The following is a 23603-nucleotide window of genomic DNA, read 5'->3' as shown; positions in this document are numbered from 1 at the left end:
AGTCCCATGTACAGATTTTAGCTTTCCTCTTAGTGATATATATATAACCTTACAATTTCCCTTTCAACTATGTTCATGCCCATATATTATAATAGCTCTGCTAGTTACAAACACCATGATATGCTTTCAACATTCTTATTCACTTCCCAAGATTTGCAAACTTATTTTCCAATCCTGCACAGATTAATGCTCAGCTTTCCATTCTCTATACTCATGCTATTTTCTGGTAAATTCTAATTATTAACTCCATGAGATGATAATATATTTAGTTCATAACAGTACAATCATAAAGTATTTGTCCTTTTGTGTCTATCTTGCTTCACTCAGCATAATATCTTCTGGATTCATCCATGTTGTCATATGCTTCACAACTTCATCTCTTCTTACTGCTGCATAATGTTCCATCATATGTATACATGACAATTTTTTTAAATCCTTTCCTCAGTTGATGGATATCTGTTTTTTTCCCAACTTTTGGCAATCATGAATAATGCCACTATGAACATTAGTGAGTAGACATCTGTTCTTGGCTCTGTTCTCAGTCTTCTGGGTATGTACCTAGTAATGGTATTGCCAGGTCCCATGGAAAATAAATATTCAACTTTCTTAGGAACTGCCAAACAGCCCTCCACAGTTGCTGTAACATTCTACATTCCCACCAACAGTGAATAAGCATTCCTATCTCTCCACTTCCTCTCCAACATTTACAGTTTTCCTACTTTTTAATAACACTCAGTCTAACAGGTATGAAATGATATCTCATTGTAGTTTTGATTTGCATTTCCCTAATCACTAGAGATGTTGAACATTTTTTTATATGTTTCTTTGCCATTTGTATTTCTTCTTTGGGCAATTGTCTTTTCAAGTCTTTAGTCCATTTTAAAAATCTGATAGTTGCTTTTTTATTGTTGAATTGTATGATCTTCTTATTTGTCATGGATATTAAACCATTATCAGAAATGAAATTTCCAAATATTTTCTGGTTCTTGCTTTTATATTTTGGTCTTGATCTACTTTGAGTTAATTCTTGCATAAGGTGTGAGATAGGGGGTCCTCTTTCTATCTTTTGGGTATGGATATCCAGTTCTCTGAGCACCATTTGTTGAGTAGACCTTTTTGGCCCAAATGGGAGGGCTTGACTGCCTTGTCAAAAATCACTTGACCATAGATGTGATGGACTATTCTGAGTTCTCAAGTTGGTTTCATTTGTCATTTTGTCTGTATTTATGCCAGTACCATGTTGTTTATACCATGAAGTTAAGTAATATGCTTTAATGTGAAGAAGTGAGAGTCCACTAACTTCATTCTTCTATTTTAATATTTTTTGGCTATTTGAAGTCCCTCAGCTTCCAAATAAATTTAATAATTGTCGTTTCCATTTCTGTAAAAAAAAAAGCTATTGTGATTATTATAGGGAATGCAATGAATCTCTTAATCAGTTTGGGTAGAATTGAAATTTTAATGGTATTTAGTCTTCCAATTCATGAACAAAAAATTTCCATCCATTTATTCAAGTCTCCTCCTGTTTCTTTTAACAATGTTTTGTAGTTTTCTAAATACAGGTCTTTTATACCCTTGTTTAAGTTTATTCCTAAGTATTTTATTGTTTTAGTTTGTATTACAAATGGATTTTTTCCCCTGATTTCCTCCTCAGATTGCACATCAGTAGTGTATAGACATGCCATTGATGTATGCACATTAATCTTGTGTCCTGCCACTTTGCTGAACTCTTTTAGTTCTTGCATCTTTGTTGTGGATTTTTTTTCAGGAGATTATAGGTATAGGATCAACTCATCAGTGAATAGTGAAAGTTTTATTTTTTCCTTTACTATTTGGGTGCCTTTTATTTCTTTATTTAGCCTAATTGTTCTAGCTAGACCTGTAACAAATATTGAACAATGTTGACAGTGGGCATCCTTGTCCTGTCTCTGAACATAGAGGGGAAAATTTTAATCTTTCACCTTTGAGTACAATGCTAGCTGTAGGTTTTTCATATATGACTTTACCATATTGAGAAAGCATCCTTCTATTCCTACATTTTGGTGAGTTTTTATCAAGAAAAGGTGCTGTATTTTGTCAAATACTTTTTCTGTATCAATCAAGAGGATCACATGATTTCTCTTCTTCAATTTATCAGTGTGGTTTATTATACTAATTTTTTGTGTGTGTTGAACCACCCTTACACATTTGGGATAAACCCACTTTATTGTTGTGTAATTTTTAAAATGTGCTTTGGATTCTGTTTGCAAGTATTTTGTTTAGGATTTTTGCATTTATATTCATTAGAAATATAGATCTGTAATTTTCTTTTTTGATAGTATCCTTATCTGTTTTGTTGTTGTTGTTGTTATTAGGGGGATATTGGCTCCATGAAATGAGGTTCATAGTGTTCTTTTCTTTCAATTTTTATGGAAAAGCTTGAGCAAGATTGGTATGAGTTCATCTTTGAATGACTGGCAGAATTCACCTGTGAAGTCATCTGGCCCCAGACTTTTCATCTTTGGGAGGTTTTTGATTACTGTCTCAATCTCTTTACTTGTGAATGGTTTGTTGAGGTCTTTGATTTCTTCTAAGAAATAGAACAACTAAGAAATAGAATGACATTGAACAACTGTTCTCACGTACCAGGTGACTAGGATGATTACTAATATTGCCCACATTTGCCCAGACGAATAGCAATTGGTTTCAGCAACACAATTAAGGAATTGGTCTCAGGTATTTCTCAGAATGATTTTAATCCAAAGAACAACAGATGAATTATGCCTCATTACTCTTTATTTCCTCCTTTGAGTCCTTTTTGTTATCCTTTGCAATAATGTCAAATAAAAATTAGATTCTCTTGATATTCTAATTGTTTCCTATTCCTGTTTCAGTGTTTCTCAAGGTTTCCTCATCTTTTTAGCTTATCTTCAAGAAAATGGCATTTTTATTAGCCATTTTAAAAATCATATGAATTAAAACATACAAATATACCTGAGTAATGAGGAAACATTTTTATCTTCTGTAATAGGAATATTTCTTTTGCACAGTTGTGGAGACTTTAAAATTGTGATCATGCTTCATTCTTCCCTCATTAAAATCCAGCTAGTCACTTCTTCAAGAAATTCACATTTGCCATAATCATAGGAACAATTGTGATTCTAGATACTTTATAAACATGGGTATTCCTTAGGATGAGCACATGCAGGTCATATCTCTCAGGAGCCCTAGAGAACTGGTTATTTCCCCCATCTAAAAGAGCCAATTTTCTTTCAATTCCTTATTGATAAGAAATTTTTTGCTATACTCTTGTGATTACTTAAACTTGTAATCATGCTTACTAGCAAGAATTAGCAAAGTTTTTGTTTTTTGTTAAACTTAACACACAAGAAATATTCCAAAATGTTTCATAGTCATTTGTGGTTCAGTATATTTTCAATTGTATATAAAATCATAAATATAATTTATAAACATAAAATCAAGCAACTATGATAAAATTATATTTTAAGGGTTTAGAAAAATACTATTGCATGAAGGAAAGTTGTTTACTATTATGCATATCTGCCTTGTAAGTTCACAACTCTTACTATACATTTATTCATGTATGTTCATGTATGCATGATATACTTCAATAAAATTTTAAAAAATGATCAACAAGAAAAAGAAACAAAAATTGCACAGAAGCTACTAAATTAAAGAAAATTGGGATTCACATTAGAATGAATTATCAAAAAAATCAAATAAAAAAATCTGACATACAGTAAGACTCTTACCAAAAGTGCCTTCTTGCAATTGGAAAGCTGCAAGGAATATAATCAATGACAATAATGTTAGAAAAAAATGAGATCAAGAGTTAGTGTTCCCAAAAGCAGGTTGTAGGAAAGCAGCCCATTTGTCATCATTCTAAAAATTGCTTCTTGGTTGTTGCCATTCAGGAGAGTATCAGAACATGGGAAGGGCTAGAAGCTCTAAGGAGTCTTGGAAATGAAGGTTCAAAAATAAAACCCTCCAAATACCCTTACAGGTTCTCAACACAGTTATAAAAGTTGGCAGGTAGTGTGTGGTGAGTAGAGATAAGAAGTCAATCCATGAAAACAGAAGTCTCCTTCACTTAGTGTAGGACATTTTTTGCTTAACCAGAGACAGGTAGTCTTTATATTTCTATTCAGAGCAGAAATATGAAAATATATGAAAGATTGCTTAACCTCTTAGAGGGGGAAAAATTCCTTTATGTGGCAAGGTTATTCAGGAAGAAACAAAATACATTGAAGAATTGGACAGGTTTGGCACCTGAAGATGACTATGAGTGAAAATGATGCCCAGATATCTAATTAAGCCATACCAATATTTTCATGAAATTTAGTATTCAGAAGAGGGTAATGGTAGGAAAAATACATGCAAAAATGTATTACCTGAGGTTCCTAGAAATATAGCAGAACATGATTTAATATAATTTACATAAATCACCGGTTCTCATGTTTTTTTTTTTCAGGGACTCTTTGCACTATAGAAATGATTGAAAATCCTAAATAACATATTTCTATTGCTAATTTCTCTGGGGAAATTATTATATTAGAAATTAAAATTGATATATGTATAACATTTAATTTATTGGAAATAATAAATCAGTATATTTTAATACTTGTATTTTTTTAAATGGTATTTTCCAAAACTAAAATATGTTTTGAGGAAAGAGAAAAGGTTTTTTCCTGTTGAAATTTGGTTTATTTCTGGCTTATTGGAAATAGCTGAATTATCATATCTGCTTCTTCATTCAATTTTTTGTATTATATTGGTTTGGTTGAAGAGTCTAAAGAAAAGATTGTTACACAAACATGTGGTTAGAAAAGGTAAGAAATATTTGTATAGAGCTTTAAGATGATTTTTAATATTCTTCCATTATAATAATAATACTCCATACCAAAAACCAACAAGTGGCAATTTCTTAATGAATAGTTCCAATTTGGAAATAATTTTTATTTCATTAAATTTATAACATCAAGAGTGTTCACCTGGAAAATATTTGTTCACAGAGTAATGTATAATTTAAGATAAACCCCATTTATTATTATCACCAATCCTCTTAGTTCTTTAGGTTTTGGAATTTGTCAAGCTCAAGTGTAGGAGGCAATTTTTCTAAAATTTATTTTTCTCTTGAAACAAATTTCACCATGATTTTATTAGTTATATTCATGCTACTATTAGAATGGTTGGTTTACTGAAAAATTCTTGCAGAAAATAGACAATTTCTGTATATCCCTTTCTTGTTTTCCTTATCATTAATATTTTTTTTTAATTTTTTTATTTTTTATTGACTTTGTAATAATATTACATTAAAAATATATATGTGAGGTCCCATTCAACCCCACCCCCCCATCCCCCCTCTCCCCCCCCCCCCAACAACACTCGTTCCCATCATCATGACACATCCATTGGATTTGGTAAGTACATCTTTGGGCACCTCTGCACCTCATATACATTGGTTCACATCATGGCCCATACTCTCCTCTATTCCATCAAGTAGGCCCTGTGAGGATTTACAATGTCCGGTGATTACCTCTGAAGCACCATCCAGGGCAGCTCCATGTCCCGAAGACGCCTCCACCTCTCATCTCTTCCTGCCTTTCCCCATACCCTTTGTCCATTATGTCCACTTTTCCCAATCCAATGCCACCTCTTCTATGTGGACACTGGATTGGTTGTGTCCATTGCACCTTTATGTCAAGAGGAGGCTCAGATTCCACCTGGATGCTGGATGCAATCCTCCCATTTTCAGTTGTAATCACTCTAGGCTCCATGGTGTGGTGGTTGTCCTTCTTCAACTCCATCTTAGCTGAGTGTGGTAAGTCCAATAAATCAGATTGTAGGTGCTGGAGTCTGTTGAGGCTCAGGATCTGGCTATCACATTGTCAGTCCAGAGATTCAAATCCCCTAAATATATCTTAAACCCCAACATTAACTGCACCTCCAGTACATTAGCATGAAAGTCTTATGAAGGGAGATCCCATCTGAGTCCAGATTCATCACACATAAACACCATTTCCAAAGAGGGGCCATCTGCCCTGGTAGTTAACCCCATCGGCCATGACCATAACTCCCATGGGTCTCTTTAGCCCTCAAAGGAACCAATATCTGGGGGTTGTATCTGCTTTATCTGTCTCTCTGACTCTGCTCAGTTGTGCATGAGGGCAAACCTTCTGCCAGCCTCCAGACTCTTTTTTAGAAACTCGTAGCCATATAAACTCATTTCTCCTTTCCATTTCCCCCTTACTTTAGGTCAAACAGCATTTTAAAGTCATGGTATTTTATGTAGACATGGATATTCTGCTGATCCGCATTGAACCTTCCGTATAAGGTCATTTTCCATCATTAATATTTTATATATCATTTATATTTAATATTTCCTTGTTGATCTCCTGTCTAGATGGTCAAGCCATTATGGAATGTGCTGTATTAAATTATATTAAGTTCTCCTTTAATAATATACTACTACATATTTCTCCCTTCAAATTTGTCAATATTTGCTTCATATATTTTGTATTTTGCAGTGTGTATGTGTGTATATATATATATATATATATATATATAATTGTTTTCTTTGTCTTTAATTGACCGCTTTCTCACAATATAGTGTTTTTCTTTGCCCTAGGCAGCAGTTTTATTTTTAATTATAGCTCTTAGGGTTTACAGAAAAATCATGCAGGAAGAAGAGAGTTCTCAAATCACACCCCCCTCCACACACACACAGTGTGTTCCTTATCATTAATATTTTACATTAGTGTGGTAGCTTTGTTATAATTGATAAACGAATATTATTATTATTATTATTATTATTATAGGGTTAGCTGTAGTCCATAAATACATATATTGTTCCTATTTCCTTCTGTCACCCATCTTTTTGTTGTAATTATTATATAATATATCTTCACACACTGCATATCCCATATCATAGATGTATCTTTAACTTCTATGCCCTTGAATTTTAGGACTTGTAAAATGCAGAGTTATACTCCAAAAACCCAATATATTATTGCTGCCTTTTATAATTACAAAAAAGGTTACCATTATCAGAGATCTTAAATTTTTAAGTAATTTGACCCACTGTTGAGTGTCCTTTCATTTCTGTCTGAAGAACTTGCTTAACATTGTTTGTAAATCAGCATAGGTGGTGATGAACTTCTTCAGGAATTTTTGTTTATTTTGATATGGGGATGTCACATTAATTTTCCCCTCACTTTTGAAAGTCTGACTCACCAGAGATAATATTATTAGAAGTGAATCATTTTCTGTCAATACTTTAAATATTTCATCTCAAATTTGCCTTTTTGTGTTGGCAGATGCACTGTGGTTCACAGTACAAATATGAGATTATTCCCTATGAACTATAACAAATGTCCAATACTAATACATGGTGTTAATAATAGGGGGTATATAGAAAAATACATCAAATATAAGCTATGGGCCATTTAAAAAAAAAAGAAAAAAATGCAGAACACTTCAGTATCACTTTGGCCAGCAGCCCTAAAGAGAACTTAGACAACAAGTTCCCCTATACAGATATAGAGGTCATGTTGTTAATGCTGGTAAGGGGGAATGCAGTCTGAAGAGAGCTGGTTCTATCCTCTGTCCCCTCAGAGTTCCCTGACAGCAGCCACCATGAACAGAGCAATAAAGGCAGCAGTAGGGTTGGAGGGGCTGTCCATCCCAGATTTGTTTGGCAAGGAAGGAGTATTCAGTGGACACATTTGAGCAGCTGCTACAGCAGAAGTGGCCCTTTCTGGGTTTTGTCAGGGCAGGGTCCATACAGGTTCATGACCTGAGTAATGGGGTAGTGAAGCCTGTTACATGTGTGCACCCTGGGGTAACCAGCATGACCTGGCTTCAAGGTTAAAGGGCAGGAGAGATGAACTACCTAATAAAAATCTCCAACTAGGAAGCTCTTCCCTGAATGGCTTTGCAGGAGCTGCCTCTGTTTCAAGGTAAGCATGAAAGTTGTGCAAACTTGGATAATCCACCTTGTGCCATATTGGGAGTCTTAGCCTGACAACAGCTGATTTGCAGGGCTTTCAACTCCCTCTGTCCTCCTGACCAAAGAAACCTCTGTGGTCCTACTATGGTGGACCCTGTGATAGACAAGGGGCTGTTCCTTCCAACCCCTCCTAGGAGCTCTGGGACAGGTTAGAGGGCTCACCTTTCCACAGAGATCCCTATATCTCCAGGGATACAAAGACCCTACTGTAAGGTTACAGGTCAATGGGAGAGTGAGGGAAATAAATTCCATTCCTTGGCCTTTTAGATACAGGTATACAGTGAACCCTATAACTCCTGACACCAAGAGGAAATCTGATAGTGGTCTCTGATTTTTATCTGAGGACACAACCACTGAGACACTTGCCAAATCCAATTATGGTGGGTCTTTTATGGCCCATACAAACCTCCATTGTATGACCCCAATTAAAGACTGCATTATTGGTATTGATATATTCTTCATGTATCCTTGAAAGCCTTCACCCCCAAACTGAAGGGAATTGCCATAGTTAGGGCCCTTCTGGTAGGGCATACAAATAACTGTGAAGTTCACTGATTTGCAGGCTTGGCCATATTTTCTGGCCACTGGCAAGATTTGGACAGGCATATAAAATAAGCTCCCCCCACTACAGGGTGAGACATCTGGATAAAAATCATCTCTTCTTCTAATAAGTTTTTGTTACCCATGTGAATGTTCTGCATTCCTTCTTGAAAAGGAATATCCTAACCACAAAAAGGTTTTGTTTCTCAGCTATATTTTGAAACTGAATAGTTCAGATCGAGGTTTTGTATGGCTGATCACCTCACAGATCTGAAAGAAGATTGTCCATGGAATTTCAGAATCCATCCTAGTCTGGGAGTTCTGAGTGGCACTCAGAAAAGCAGAGAAACAGATTTATTACTTGCAGGCCCAGAGAAGAGTCAGTCTCCAAATTCTGAGCCCCACTATTCAGTTTTCATAAGTTCATATAGGATTTTTAAAAAGTTTTTTAATGTTACATTAAAAAAATACGAGGTCTCAATATACCCCCTACCCCCTCATCCCCCTCCTCCCCCCATAACAACAACCTCCTCCATCACCATGGGACATTTATTGCATTTGGTGAATACATCTCTGAGCACCACTGCACCTCATGGTCAGTGGTAAACACCATAGCCCACACTCTCCCACAGTCCACACAGAGGGCTATGGGAGGACATACAATGTCCAATAACTGTCCCTGTGGCACCACCCAGAACAACTGCAAGTCCCGAAAACACCCCCACATCTCATCTCTTCCTCCCACTCCCTACCCCCAGCAGCCGCCATGGCCACTTTCTCCACACCAATGTCACATTTTCTTCGATTCCTTTTTTTTTTTTAAGATTTATTTATTTATTTCTCTCCTCTCCCCCCACCCCGGTTGTCTGTTCTCTGTGTCTATTTGCTGCATCTTGTTTCTTTGTCCTCTTCTGTTGCTGTCAGTGGCACGGGAATCTGTGTCTCTTTTCTTGTTGTGTCAGCTCTCTGTGTGGGTGACGCCATTCTTAGGCAGGCTGCACTTTCATGCTGGATTGCTCTCCTTATGGGGTGCACTCCTTGCGTGTGGGGCTCCCCTATGCGGGGAACACTCCTGCATGGCATGGCACTCCATGTGTGCATCAGCACTGCACATGGGCCAGCTCCACATGGGTCAAGGAGGCCCAGGGTTTGAACCGCGGACCTCCCATGTGGTAGATGGACACCCTAACCACTGGGCCAAGTCCACTGCCCCATTTTCTTCAATTCCCAATCACAATAGTCCATGAATACAATATCAATAAGTCTACTCTAATCCATACTCTATTCCTCCATCCTGTGGACCCTAGAATGGTTGTGTCCACTCCACATCTATATCAAGAGGGGGCTTAGATTCCACATGGATGCTGGATGCAATCCTCCTGCTTTCAGTTGGAGGCACTCTTGGCTCCTGGTGTGGTGGTTGACATTCTTCACCTCCATGATAGCTGAGTGGGGTAAGTCCAATAAACCAGAGTGTAGGAGTTGCAAGTCTGTTGAGGCTCAGGGCCTGGCTATCACATGGTCATGGTCAGTCCAGAGATTCAGATCCCCCAGGTGTACATTAAACCCCAGCACCAATTACAGTTCCAGGAAAAGTAACAGGAGAGGTTTGTGGACAAAGATAACATCTGAGTCCAGCTCCATCACACAGAAACACAAACTCCAGAGTAGGGCCAACAGACATGGCACTGAACTCCATCTGCCATGACCATAGAACCTGTGGGTCTCTGTAGCCCTCAGAAGAACCAATACCTGGGGTTGTATCTACTTTAGCTGTCTCTGGGATTCTGCTCAGGTGTGCATAAGGGTGACCCCTCTGATAGTCTCCTGGCTCATTTTTGGAGACTCATAGCCATATAAACTCATTTGTCCTTTCCATTTCTCCCTTTTATTCAGGTCAAAAAGCATTTTTAACTCCTGGTATTATATGTAGACTGAAATATTCTGCTAGTCCGAGTAGACCCTTTTATTCAAGGTCATTTTCTAGTACATCATCAGCTGGTACTTGGTAGTAATCCCTTGGCATCAGGGAGGCTCATCCCTGGGAGTCATGTCCCATGCTGGGGGGAAGGCAACGCATTTACATACTGAGTTTGGCTTCAAGACTGGCTACATTTGAACAACACAGAGGCTCTCAGGAAGTAACTCTTAGGCACCCTGCAGCTCTAGGCCTTTTTCTTATTTCAGGTGCACAGGCTTACAAGCATAGTCATTAGTATCAAGGGCTCATTGTTGGACTTTCCTTCTTTTTTCATCTTTGTCATTGCGCTTGGGGGATTGTTGCTTTTTTTTAGGGAATGTGGTGGAGCTCCCCTGGCTAGGAACACAGCACTCCCTCAGTTGTTGTTTTTAATTATAACCACTATGAAAATATCCAACCATTTTTATGTACCCTGGATATATGCCCTGGAGAACTCCCTGTCAACAATTTGCCCCCTGTCAATAACATCCCACACCAGTATTCCTCCCCTGCCATTGTTGAACCTCTCTGTGATACAAAAATTCTTCAAAACTGAAGCTCAATATATTGCCAGGACCCATTAATAGTAAGATGGAATATGGTGATGAGTTTAAAGGTTAGATACAGAATATATATAAATTTAGAAAAATTAAAAATAAATTGGGCATCAAAAAATTGAAAAATGCAAAAGCTTTGTTTTTAATGTTTTGCCTTCCATCACTGCAATGTGTTGCCCTGTATGCAAATTGGCAAGGCAACTTCTTCTGTCTTTTCCTCAGTGTCTTCGTCCTTTCCTTTTCTTTTCTTTTCTTTCCTAATTATTAAGCTTATCTTCACAAAAGTTTTAGATGACAGTAATTCATATATACAATATACAGTACTCCCACATATCCAACACAAAATCCTTTTCCCTACCACAGCAATAATCTTTTTACATATTCATACTATATTTACTGAAACTGACGTACCAATATTGAGACAATAGCTTTCAAACAAGGTAACATTTGGGTTTTCATTGTGGTTTATATTTTAGACTATACAATTTTCTAAATTGTGTTATCTTATGTTTTACATTATGATTTACATTTTATCCTATCAGCCCCTTTACATTTTTGGTGTAATTTAACATGTCTTATATCCATCCTTGCATAATCTTGTGGAACCTTCTATTGCCCACACAGTTACATTAATTCCATGTATTCAATACCTCTCTCCCCCTCCCCTTAGGGTGCACAGTGACAGTCAGTCTTCATTGTTTGAAGGGCCATGTTCAGAGATACTTGCAACAGTGTTGAGGGCTTGACATGCTCAACTGCTCTAATGCATTGGGAGCCACCATTTCTCTTGAGAGATATAATTCCTTCTATTTGAGAACATCAGTCCTCCCCAGGAAGTGGGTATACCTTCACTCTCATTATATGGGTCTCTATCCAATGATATAACCCACTGTGGTAAAATGAGCACTCACACACTCCCTAGAAGCCTGTCCTGCATTAGGTTATCCTCTTTAAGCATCTTAAACAGGTAATCTTTCTCATTATTATATTTTTGAAAAAGTTTTCTCAGCATTATACTTTCAACCAAATACCTTACAATCTCCTATGTTCATATGTTCCCCCACACTCCCCCAATTTCCTGGGCAATATTACCCATCCTCCCATCCCTAACCCCTGAAGCCTACAAAGCCCCACCCAAAGGTAACCCTATTCCCCCATTTTATCCCTTCCTTGTACAAATACTTACCTCCAGCTTATCATAGATTTCACCCATGTAGGTGTCAGCTTACATCCTTCCTCTATCACCCAATTTCCTTTAAGCCTATCATCCAGTCTCTAGCTCTTTAAGGAGCTTGGTTTACTTATTTCATATCATTGAGGTCATGTAGTATTTGTCCTTCAATGCCTGGGTTGCTTCACTCAACATAAAGTTCTCAAGATTCATCCATGTTATCACATGTGTTTGTAGTGTATTCGTTCTTTAAGCTGAGTAGTATTCCATTGTATGTATATACCACATTTTATTATCCATTCATCTGTTGATGGGCATTTGGGTTGATTCCAACTTTTGGCAATCGTGAACAATGCTGCTATGAACATTGGTGTGCATATATCAGTTTGTGTCCTTGTTTTCAGTTCTACTGGGTATATACCCAGCAGTGGAATTGCTGGGTCATACGGCAAATCTATAGCTAGTTTTTTGAGAAAGTGCCAAACTGTCCTCCAGAATGGTTGGATCCTTCTACATTCCCACCAGCAGTGGATGAGTGTTCCCATTCCTCCACATCCTCTCCAGTATTTGTAGTCTTCTGTTTTTCTCATAGCTGCCAATCTTATGGGAGTAAGGTGGTATCTCATTGTAGTTTTGATTTGCATTTCCCTTATAGCTAGAGATTTGGAGCATTTTCTCATGTGCTTTTTAGGCATTTGTATTTCTTCTTTGGAGAAGTGTCTGTTTAATTATTTTTCCCATTTTTAAGTGGGTTGTTTTTCTTTTTATTTTCAAGATATAGGAGTTCTTTATATATGCAAGTTATAAGTCTCCTATCAGATATATGGTTACCAAATATTTTCTCCCATTGTGTAGGCTCTCTTTTCACTTTATTGACAAAATCCTTTGAGGTGCAGAAGACTTTAATTTTGAGGAAGTCTCATTTATCTATTTGTTCTTTTGCTGCTCGTGCTTTTGGTGTGAAGTTCATGAAGCTCTTACCTATTGGAAGATCCTGTAGCTGTTTCCCTACACTGCTTTCCAAAGTCTTCGTGGTCTTGGCTCTTACATTTAGGTCTTTGATCCATCTTGAGTTGATTTTTGTATAAGGTGTGAGTTGGTAATCCTCTTTCATTCCTTTACATATGGATATCCAGTTCTCTAGGCACCATTTATTGAAGAGGCCATTCTCTCTCAGTTAAGAGGGTTTGGTGGCTTTATCAAATATTATATGACTATATATATGAGGATCTATATTGGAACTCTCAATTCAGTTCTATTGGTCTGTTTGTCTCTCTTTGTGCCAATTCCATGCTGTTATCACTACTGTAGCTTTGTAGTATGTTTTGAAGTCAGGTAATGTGATTCCTCCAAATTCATTTTTCTTTTTCAATACGTCTTTGTCTATTCGGGGCCTCTTTCCTTTCCAAATAAATTTCACAGCTAGTTTTCTAGTTCATTAAAGAATGCTGTGCTGATTTTTATTGGGATTGCATTGAATGTTATATAGGATTTTATGTGGGATCAGTATGACTTTTGCTCATTCACTAATGCATTGCTAGGCAAAATTTCGTAAGTGGGGTTACAGAAGCAGAAGGCAAGTGTACTGTCATGCTTTTGTGGCTAATTTACAGAAGCAGGGGACAGGAGTGTTTTGTTAGTTTACAGAACGGGGGTAGGAGTCATTCATTTAATATTCTCCTGCAAAGGCTATGTTCTCACAGGCTGATTTACAGAAGCAGGGGCAGGAGTGGCTCATTAAATTTTTTTTTCTGCAAGGTTATGCTTTTTGTTTCTCAACAGTTCCCCCTTTAATGCCCTTGTAATTTTTATAGGGCATTACTGGAGCTAAGTGGAAAAACAACTTAAGGTAATAAAGCATTTTACAAAACACAAGTATGTTTTTAAGATTAGTATTTTTTTAATTACAATCCAGTCTCTGGGAGCTGTAGTTGTTAGTTCAGTCTCAAACAGTAATCCAAGCAGTTTGAAGAGGGGCAGGAACCACAAGTAACAGGAGTACATTTAATCAGGTGATGGTGATTTTTGGTGGCTCTGGGTAATTTAGATTTTCAAGGGACAGTCAGGTACAGGGTGAGTTGTACAGTTATCTTGTTTTTCATTTGGAATATGCTCTTTTAACACTGGTACTATGAATCCAAGGGGAAATAACCTGAAAGTTTGAGAGCATTAGGGGTTACAAAGATAACAGTATGTTGGCCCATCCAGGTGGGCTGGAGGGTTTTGTTTTCCCCCAGTTTTTTACCCAAACTAGGTCTCCAGGTAAGTGTGGGTGGACTCAGTGGCCCAATGGGATGGGATCCTGAGACAGGACAGCTTTGTGTATTTGGGCTAGGGTTTTTCCTAACTGCTAGGGGGTAGAATCCTGGCCAGTTTTTCCTAGGAGCTTGAGATTTCCCTTGAAGGTTTGAATAACTGGGGGTGGTTGTCCAAACAGAATTTCAAAATGTGAATAGCCTGAGGGCCTGGGGGTGCATCTGACTCTAAGAAGGGCTAATGGGAGCAGATCTACCCATGGGAGGCCAGTTTTCTGACAAAACTTGGCTAGGATGATTTTGAGGGTTTGATTCATGTGTTCCACTTTCCCTGAGCTCCAGGGCCTATATGCTGTGTGAAGCTTCCATTTAATTGCTAACATTTGTGTTAACTCTTGGATTTTAGCTGCCCCAAATTCATGCCTTTTGCATCCAGGTTCAGACACAGCACTAGGGCTATTGTAGGGACCCTGGGTACCTCCAGGATGCAGGCATCCCTCGGATCACTACTCCTGAATCTCAGAAGCCACTGTGGTCTTATTGTCAACAATGGCTTTCTGGACACTCACAGATAAGATCACCTGGAAAGCCCATATACCTAAGAGCCTGGGTTCTAACAGTCCCTGGGCACCTGCTCTTGGCCAAGTCTGTGTTGTTCAGTAATTGGGTGGCAAGAAGCAGGGGCACAGGTAGACTAGTTCCCTTAGCCAAGGGGTAAGATTAGAGCAGATGACAGCAGGACAAGGGGACTGGTGCTTGGCTGCTCTCTTTCTCTGTCTGCCATGGACCCCAGTTCACCTCCTCTCTTCCCACTCCCAGACCCAGCCTTCTCCTCCCTCCCTCTCTCTGTGCCTTTTCTCTCTGTGTCTCAGCTCTGCTCTGTGTTTGACTTTTTCAATTTACTCCTAGGATCTGCTCCTTCATCACTTCAGCTTACAGGCCGTGTGCATTCAACATGCTCTTCCTTTATGAACTTGTACATGTTACATTTAAACATTTTTACCGTGGAAGTGGATATTGTTTCTTCCCACACCCCTTGAAAAGTCTCAGGACATCTGTCACTGACCCCACTCCACAGACCACTGAATCCACCTCCAACACATAGCAGCTGTTTTTTCTTCCACCTGCTCATGGAAAGCTCCTCTCCTAGGTTGTTTTCCCTTCTTTCTTGGCCACACAGGGCTCCTTTCTGGGGACCATTCAGCAAAAAGCCACCCATCAATCCCAGCAGGACTTGGTGGCTCCTAGACAATGAGCAGGAAAAAGCTGATCTGCTTTGGCCAGCAGAGGGAGCTCTAGGGCATGTGGTTGTGCTTTTTCCCTGACAACCAAGGGCCTGTGATGAGGTCACCTGGAGTTCTGGAAGGCTGGAGGAGAGTAAGAGGCAGAGGGAACTGCCTGGTGAGGGGCCTCCCCACCCCAGGGCAGCCTAAAGTGTTGAGTAAGTGGAAGATGAGAGGGGGAGATTGGGGATGAATGTGAGATTTAGAGTTCTTACAGTCTGAGAGTTTTTTACTCTTTGTTTTCCTGCATTCTGAGTAGTTTTCTCTGCAGTCCACAGCTACAAGATTAGTTTTGAGTCAGGATGGGGGAGGGGAAGGGGCATCCAAGGAGCTAGGCTGGCAGTTTGGTCAAGAGAGAAAACTAGCCTTCCTGGGATCCTGAAGCCCCCTGCATAAAGCATGAACACTTTAGGTGCCAGATCATGGGGAGGTCCTGGGGCCCTAAAGAAAGGGCCAGGGAGTCTAGGGTAGTGCTTGGGGTACTCAAGGCCATGGCAGTTTACAAGTCAGTACAGCAGTGCTTGAGCAGTGTTACTACCCTGGTTTACAAGTTCCCACAAATACTTTTACTTACATGTGACATGTGTAGAATCTCAGGGTAATGGGAAGACTCTCTCTGAGTTCCCCCCAAAATACATGAGGAGAGATGCCATTCCCAGGAGGCAGCCAGGATGGGGTGGGGGATTTGGTCAAGAGGAAAGGCCAGAACCAGGGACACAAGCAACTCACTTGACCTGCCCCCAATTCCTCTTGTTTCTGAAAGCCCCTGAGGCTTTCTTAAGATCATCAGTGATTGTGCAGGTGTTTCTCTATGTCACAAGCTGTCTAGGACCCTATCAAGGCAAACAATACTATGGGCTTCCAGTATCAAACTTAACATATTTTTTATTGAGCTATAATTAACATTGTATAACTTCAGCTTGTGAAAGCACCATACCCAGTGCTTCTCAGTATATTCATAAGGCTGTAAAACAATAACCACTATCTAATCACAGAATATTTTCATCAATTCCAAATGAAATCCTGGACCCAGTAGCTATCACTTCCCCCAACCACCCCTGAGGGCTTTGATGCCTTCCATGCTCTCCAGTATGCCATGATTGTCAGGTTCCTCTCACACACTTCCTGGCTAAGACCTGGACTCACACATACCTCCTAGGTGCCCTCTTCTCTTTTCATGGAAAATAGTATTTTGAGACCACAATCTGGGCATCAGTGGTGGATGTTGTTACCAGATTTTCCTTACTTATAGGTCTTCTCAATAAAAAGAGCTGGACCTATTCTCTGTAAATAAATATTTACAGAGAAAATGGACAAGTTCAGACATACATTTGCTAATTAAAATGTAATATCATAGTGTTTTCACTTCCCTGACAAGCCTTTGGAAGTGGCCCCACAGCTCACAGCTAGGGCAGGCAGGAGGATGGTGCAGGGTCCTGGGGCTGTGTGTTGTGCCAGGGGCTAAATCTTTAGTTCATGAACACTGGGAAAGCCAGGGGAGGGCACAGAGGTAGCTCAGGGCAGGGCCTGTCACCACTCAGACAGGAAGTCACTCAGTAATTTAATTGTGGGCAGGTATGTTTGTGCAGGACTGTGGTCCTCAGTCCTGGTAGCATTCCTTTTCCCCTCAGGCCCCTGCAACCACTCCCTCTATGAACTGTCCACACCCCAATGACTAAAGCAAAGCACAAATTCCAGACAATGGTGCAGTCATCCCAGGGGGCTTTAAGCTCTAAGGGCTCAGAGCCAAACTCCCCTTGAGGACAGTCAGTAGCAACAAAATTGAGAGTGTAAACTAGAGATCCCTGAGATGGTGGCTCTCAAACCACACCATCCAAGATTTCACCTTGAGCCATGGAAAAGCCTATGTGGCTTCTCTAGCTTACAAGGAATAAGTGTCCTTCTCTTGGGATTCAGAGCCTATGGGTAATGTCTCAGGCCCCAGCCAGGTGAGAGAGGCCACCAGGTACCCATCACAGAGGCCAGAGCCTGCCAGGGCTTTTCTGGGTTAAGAAATTACACAAGGAATGGCAGGCAGTGGGAACCACCAGTTCATAGGGAGTGGTAGTGTTTATAAAACTAGGCCCAGCTGGAGCCTGACAAGCTGCATCTCAATCCCCCCATCCCCCTCAAAAGGAAAGAATTCTGATATCAGGGATAAGGATCCCAAAGCATGAAATGTAAGGTAAATATTTGACCATTGGGCATAGAGGGGAATTTAGGATGCAAAGCTCTGCCTGCCCTGGACCATGTGTTAGTAATCTCCCTATGTCCTTTTTCTTTCCATATTGTTAGAATTGTTCTAATTTTTTTCTGTGCCTCATGTGCATGTAAATCTAGAGTGTGCCCTTGAAAACTACAGGTTCCTATTTGGTGCTCAAACAAAGCCGCAGCTAAGAAGCAGAAAATGTCCTTCCTCCAAAGTGGTAGAAAGGCAGCCACTGCCTTGTACAGGGTCAGGAAATGGTCCTGGCAAAGGGAAGTACCTTCAACTTCTAAATCCAATAGTCCCCATGCTCCTTCTAGGTGTATTGATATTGAAATGCACATTTGCTCTGTGAAAGAGGATTGCTGTGTTTGCTTCAGGAAGCCAAGGAAGGGGGGCTGGCTCTCCACTTCTCCTTTCTAAAATAAACTGATGTCTCTGCATGATTTCTTATTTGAATGAGCAATGTAAGAGGCTGCACCTCATTTCAATTAACATTGTAAAGGAAAAAACCAGTCATCAACTCCAAGGCTGTAGTTGAAACAAGATTTTAATAATAAAATATTCACATCTAAATTTAATATTTACAATAGTAAATAGCCTGGACTGGTGGGGAGGGAGGTGCCTGTCTGGCCTGTCCCACTGTGGTGGGGGTCAGCAAAACTGCTTGGCCAGGCAAACCTGGGCAGGGGGGCCCTGAGGCTGGCAGTCACCAGGGGTCAGTTAGATTTTCCCCTTTTGGAACTTGGGTCCCTTCAGCTTCTTCTCCAGAAAGGCTGAGATGTCTTCTTGAGCTTGGCATCCATGGGTGAGGTCTGCTTCATAAGCATTAAATGATTCTTGGGTGAGGGACACATCATGTAATACACTTTTGCAGTGTCTGGGATCTGCAGCACTGGATAGTGCTGCAGAAAGGTGGTCTATTGTACTCCAAGGGATCACAGGACAACCCATCCCTTTATGCCCCCATGAAAGCAGGCCTCTGCCAGGGACCTGAATCCCCCAACCCAACTCCAGGACCAAAAAGGAACCTCTGAATGACACCTGCCTGCAGAAAAGACTCTGCATGAAAATGAGGAATACTTGTTTATAAAGTGACTCTGACTCTTCCCTGCCAACCTCAGAATGGAGCTGATAACAAGTCATCTATTCCCCATCCCACTCCCTGATGCCTACACTACTCAGGATCTCAGAGTTGAAATTGGAATTCTAGAACTCAATGCAAGGCCCCTAAATAAGGTACTACCCAACACAAGACCACTGGGGCCCAGCAAAGGGTCAACCCTAGTCCAGGCTTCCTAAGCAGGGTTCCTGAAGGTCTCCATGACCATGCAGTGCCTGACACCTAGCAAGTATTTACACTGATCCCATCTTCCTTCTGTCTTCCAGGCCTAGGGCCAGCTTGAAAGAAACACTGGGCTAAATTTCTGCTCCAGCCTCAGTGGTGTGGCGACTCATCTCCTTTTTACAGCTCTCCAGACGTCTCTGTCTTCCTGTTCTGTAGGACGGATCCTTATCCCCTATTTCACACCTCACAGCTCCCATTTCCCATTCAAAAGACAAGAGAGGATTTAAAACCAAATTCTAGGAATGGTGGGAGTTATTTTAATTTGACTGGTCTATTGGCTGGGAGAGGGGATCAGCTCACTGACAAGAATCCAGTTAACTTTATTGTTCACAGACATACCATGTGTGCATAGATTGGTAAATTTTCTCTTCCTTTCAGGAACGAGAAGCCAGCCCAGGTGCTTAAGAATCCTATCTAAGGGTTCAGTGCCCAGGATGCCTGGCTCTGGGTCTGTTCTGTTCTGGATCTTTCTTTTTTCCACTCTATAGAATAATGAGTCAGCTCCCTAGAGCCTCCAAAGGGGATCAAAGAGATTTGGTCCAGTTTTCCCTATCATAAAGACATGGCCTGTAGCATGTTTGGTGCTTGTGTCCATCAGTCATGATGCAGTCACACCTTCTGTCCAGATGATGCCTTTCAAGTTGAGTTCCTCTGCTTGGCCAACTTTCTCATGATCCAAGGTGAAAAGTCCTTTCTCTGAGTACCTCAATGTGGTTAGCTTTGAACTTGGTGTCCAAATGCCTGGGTCATGTCCAGGGAAGTGTACACAAGTGAGAAAGAGAAGGTAGGGAGAAGAGGCTGTGGGCACTGAGGGCTGCTCTTGGAAGCCTAGTTTGTGGACAAGGTGCCTACCCACCCTGCAGTCAGGTACACTGGGGCCAAAGGGCCTCAGATTTCAGACTGGGGACATGGTGTGCAGGTCCACCTCTTCCACCATTGTCCTCTCCAACTCATCCCCTGACTAACTTTGACCTTTGAAATGATTTGCACCAGCTTATAGTCCTCTGGCTTGTCCTCATCCAGGTTGTGTTCTTCCATGGCCTTGAGGATCACAGCTGGAGCCATTTCCTGGTTGGTCACCTATGGTGAGTCAAGGGACAGGCTCTCAGGGTATGGGTCCTGGGACCAGCTCCCCCAAATGCAGCTGCCAAAGACCCTATGGAGCCAATTCTTTTCAGGGCTGGGTCTATAGGAGCCTCACTGTCTTCTCTTGCTCTTCTGGGAAGACCTCCATGGAATGAAGGCATTCTTTCCAGTCATTCCTAACCCCAACTTCCATAAGAACTTTCATCTTTGTCTTAAGGATGTTTCCCAGTGTTGTTTCAAACAACTGCCCTATAGGCTGAAATCTGTCTCCTGTTTCTTGGCCTTCACAACTGCTATGAACTCCCAGGGCCAAAGGGTGACCATGCAACAGAGGGTGGGGACTGAGGAGTGAAATCTGGGCCTCACTCTATTGACTCCTGCCTAACAATCACAGGAGATGGCTTGCCCTCAAGGAGTGCCCATGCCCTGACCCTGACCCTCTTGGACACCACCAGGACAGAGCCCACAACATCTAGTTCAAGCCCAGACTAGTCCTTTCATCCAAGTCAGAGAGGAGGAGGGTCTGGATGACAATCTATGGCACACCAGATGCTGGACATTATATATCCTGCCATAACCTACTGAATAAACTGGAAGAGAGTGTAAACTACAATGTAAACTATAATCCATGCAGTGTAGCAGTGCTCCAAACGTAGTCACCAAATGCACTGAATGTGCCACAGTGATGAAAGAGATTGTTGATGTGGGAGGAGTGTAACATTTTTTGTGATCTATTTATCTTAAAAAAAAAAAAAGACAAGAAAAAAGAGAAGTGCAGCCCAGGGTGGATGTGTAACATGGCAGCTCGGGCAGCCTCTGTGCAGTGGGGCTGGGGTGGCTCCATCTGCACATCCCATCCTGGATCTGGCTCCTGCTCACACCTTGATGACCACCATCCTGGGGCAGACCCCATGCTCCCTTCTGGGTCATGACAGCAGACTCTCACCAGCCTGTGTCTCCACACACCTTCCCAACCTCTGTTTTGAAGCCAAAGGTAACCTGCTGTCCCTGTTCTGCTCTGACCCTCCAGTGACTCCCATCTCCTCCTATGAGAAAGTCAAGCTCCATCCAGCAGCTTACAGGGCCTGATGTGACCCAGCTCCCAGCACCAATCTGACCTGAACTCTTCCCCTTGACCCCTGTTCCATCAACCTGGCCCCCAGGTTGTTCCTCAGACTGGCCAAGCACATGACCCCCTTAGGCCTGGCAGGCTGTCCTTTCCCTCCTCCTCTTTGAGGCTGCCTCATAGAGACATCCTGACTCAGCATGCCAGCCTCAGCCCCTATGTCCACTGTCCTGCCATCAAACTCATGCTCTTATTGCCTCTGGAGGTGGCTGTCTGTCCATCCCCACCAACTCCAGGATGGCAAGGAGGTAACATGTCATTCCTTATGTGTCTACTGCCTGAACCAGTGATGGGTTCCATGGGGCAGCTACACATGCAGCTCACCATAATGCTCTTGTTTGGCTGGCAATGTCCTACTCCAGGCTGAAACAGAGAATGCTGTAGTCAATCACATGCCACTTATAGCATGGCCGTGAGTTGTGGTGCCTGGGAATGAACAAGCTGTCCCAGGGTTTGATAGAGGAGGAGGAAGAGGATGTTCTTCTGGATGCTGATATGACAATAGAGGAGTTCTGAGTAGATGCAGATGTCGACTACCCCAATGGTGGATGATAGCAAGATCAGCAGAAGACCTGGAGCCTTGGGGTACCCTAGGGCTGCTCTAGAATCTCTAGAAGGGCCAAGAAATTCTGTGGGAATCAACAATTTTTGACTTCTTTGTGGACCTGGAGAGGGCCAAGCAGGCACAGGAAAGGGTGAGGGCAAGGACTGACATGGGAAGAGGTGGGCACTCACCTTCATTTCATTGCCATCATGAGACTCTTGGACATGGTCCAGGTGGATTTTCACCTTAGAGCTTGAGGAGTCAGCCTCATGTGTGTGAGGTGATTCAGCTGCATCCCCACTGCAGAAGTCAGGGCCACACTGGAGTAGGGGTTGCTGCTACCACTGGACTTAGTGTCAGGGGCCAGGCAGCTGGATGGATAGGTTGGTTTACCTTGGGGGCCTCCCCTGGAATGCAATCAAACTTCTCCCCTGCTACCACTGTACCCTGCTAAGTGGTCATTCCATTAATAGTAGACAGGGACTCTGACTCACTTAGCGATCATGCTGTGTCACACCATTTCACAGAAGTGGAAACAGGCCCAGGGATAGGGCAACTCGCCCAACTCACGGGCTTGATTGGGAGTGGATCTGGGACCCCTGGGCTAAACTGTCAGTCTCCCCAATTCCATAGAGCCTAGTTTCCAGGAGCCCTGAGTCAGCCCACACTTGCCCACCCTGGGTACTCTTTACTCCAAGGCTTGAAGTCTTCCAGGTGGTCTGTGTCCCTAAAGTTCTTACTGGCTGGCTGGGATGGGGGCTCCAGCTCGCAAGACAGGTGGTAGCTGCAGGGCAGAGTGGCAAGTATAGGGTCCCAGGAGCCACACCTCAGATCTCCTTCCCAGTGCCTGCACAGCAGTTGACTTTGGGTTCCCCATCTGTCTTTAGGCAACAGTTTCTATGCTGACCCAGGATCCTCAATGGTGATCCCACAACTTCCGTTGCCTGATGCTCTCCTGAACTTACCTGTCATTCTTGCTGAGCTGCTCCACGTCTCCAAACCAGGTCCCAAAATGCTCACTGGGCATAAGGGAGTCATAGCTGCAACCCACCTGGAGCTGCTGGAACTCAGCAATCATCTGGTATTCCTACGGCCAAAGTGAAGGAATAGTCACTGCTGAGACCTGGATGGGCTTGCTGGGTGGGATGGGAGCCAGTGGCTGTTTTGCTCCTGTGGGTCCTCCAACACCTCCACTCCCTTCCAGTTTCTACCTTCCCTCCGAGCTGAGTTCACACAACTGATCCCCCATGAAGTTGTCCTTCATCCAAGTATATCCTCAACCTCCAGAAGGAGACTTTGGCCCTGTCTTTTCTCCTCAAAATCTCCCCATCAAATTAAGAGGAAGCTGCATGCAGCCTGAGGGTGTCCTGCCCAGGAGGGTCCCTGTTTTCCATCCCATGCCCTACCCCAGCCCCACCCCAGCAGTGATGGCCACTGCTGCTCACATTTTTCCTTTTGTCTAAATTGACCCTCGTCCCCTGGAAGACAGAGTTTGCATCCATCATGAAGGGGCCCCCAT

At 41.8% G+C, this 23603-nt stretch overlaps 1 protein-coding gene across 1 annotated transcript in view; it reads right to left on the bottom strand.

Annotated features, from left to right (window-relative positions):
- LOC139436723 (ral guanine nucleotide dissociation stimulator-like) overlaps positions 1–23603 on the bottom strand; it is a 157733-nt gene that overhangs the window by 129603 nt on the left and 4527 nt on the right. Inside the window, exons 8-10 of the mRNA XM_071208681.1 lie at positions 23050–23171; positions 22276–22384; positions 20279–20408 (exon numbers count right to left, since the gene is read on the bottom strand). Coding sequence (XP_071064782.1) covers positions 20279–20408; positions 22276–22384; positions 23050–23171 — 361 coding nt within the window. The remainder of the gene's footprint in view (positions 1–20278; positions 20409–22275; positions 22385–23049; positions 23172–23603) is intronic.

The sequence above is a fragment of the Dasypus novemcinctus genome, chromosome 17 (genome assembly GCF_030445035.2).
Source record: "Dasypus novemcinctus isolate mDasNov1 chromosome 17, mDasNov1.1.hap2, whole genome shotgun sequence".
In the NCBI taxonomy this organism is placed as follows: Eukaryota; Metazoa; Chordata; class Mammalia; order Cingulata; family Dasypodidae; genus Dasypus; species Dasypus novemcinctus.
This window is presented reverse-complemented; position numbering and strand designations above follow the sequence as displayed.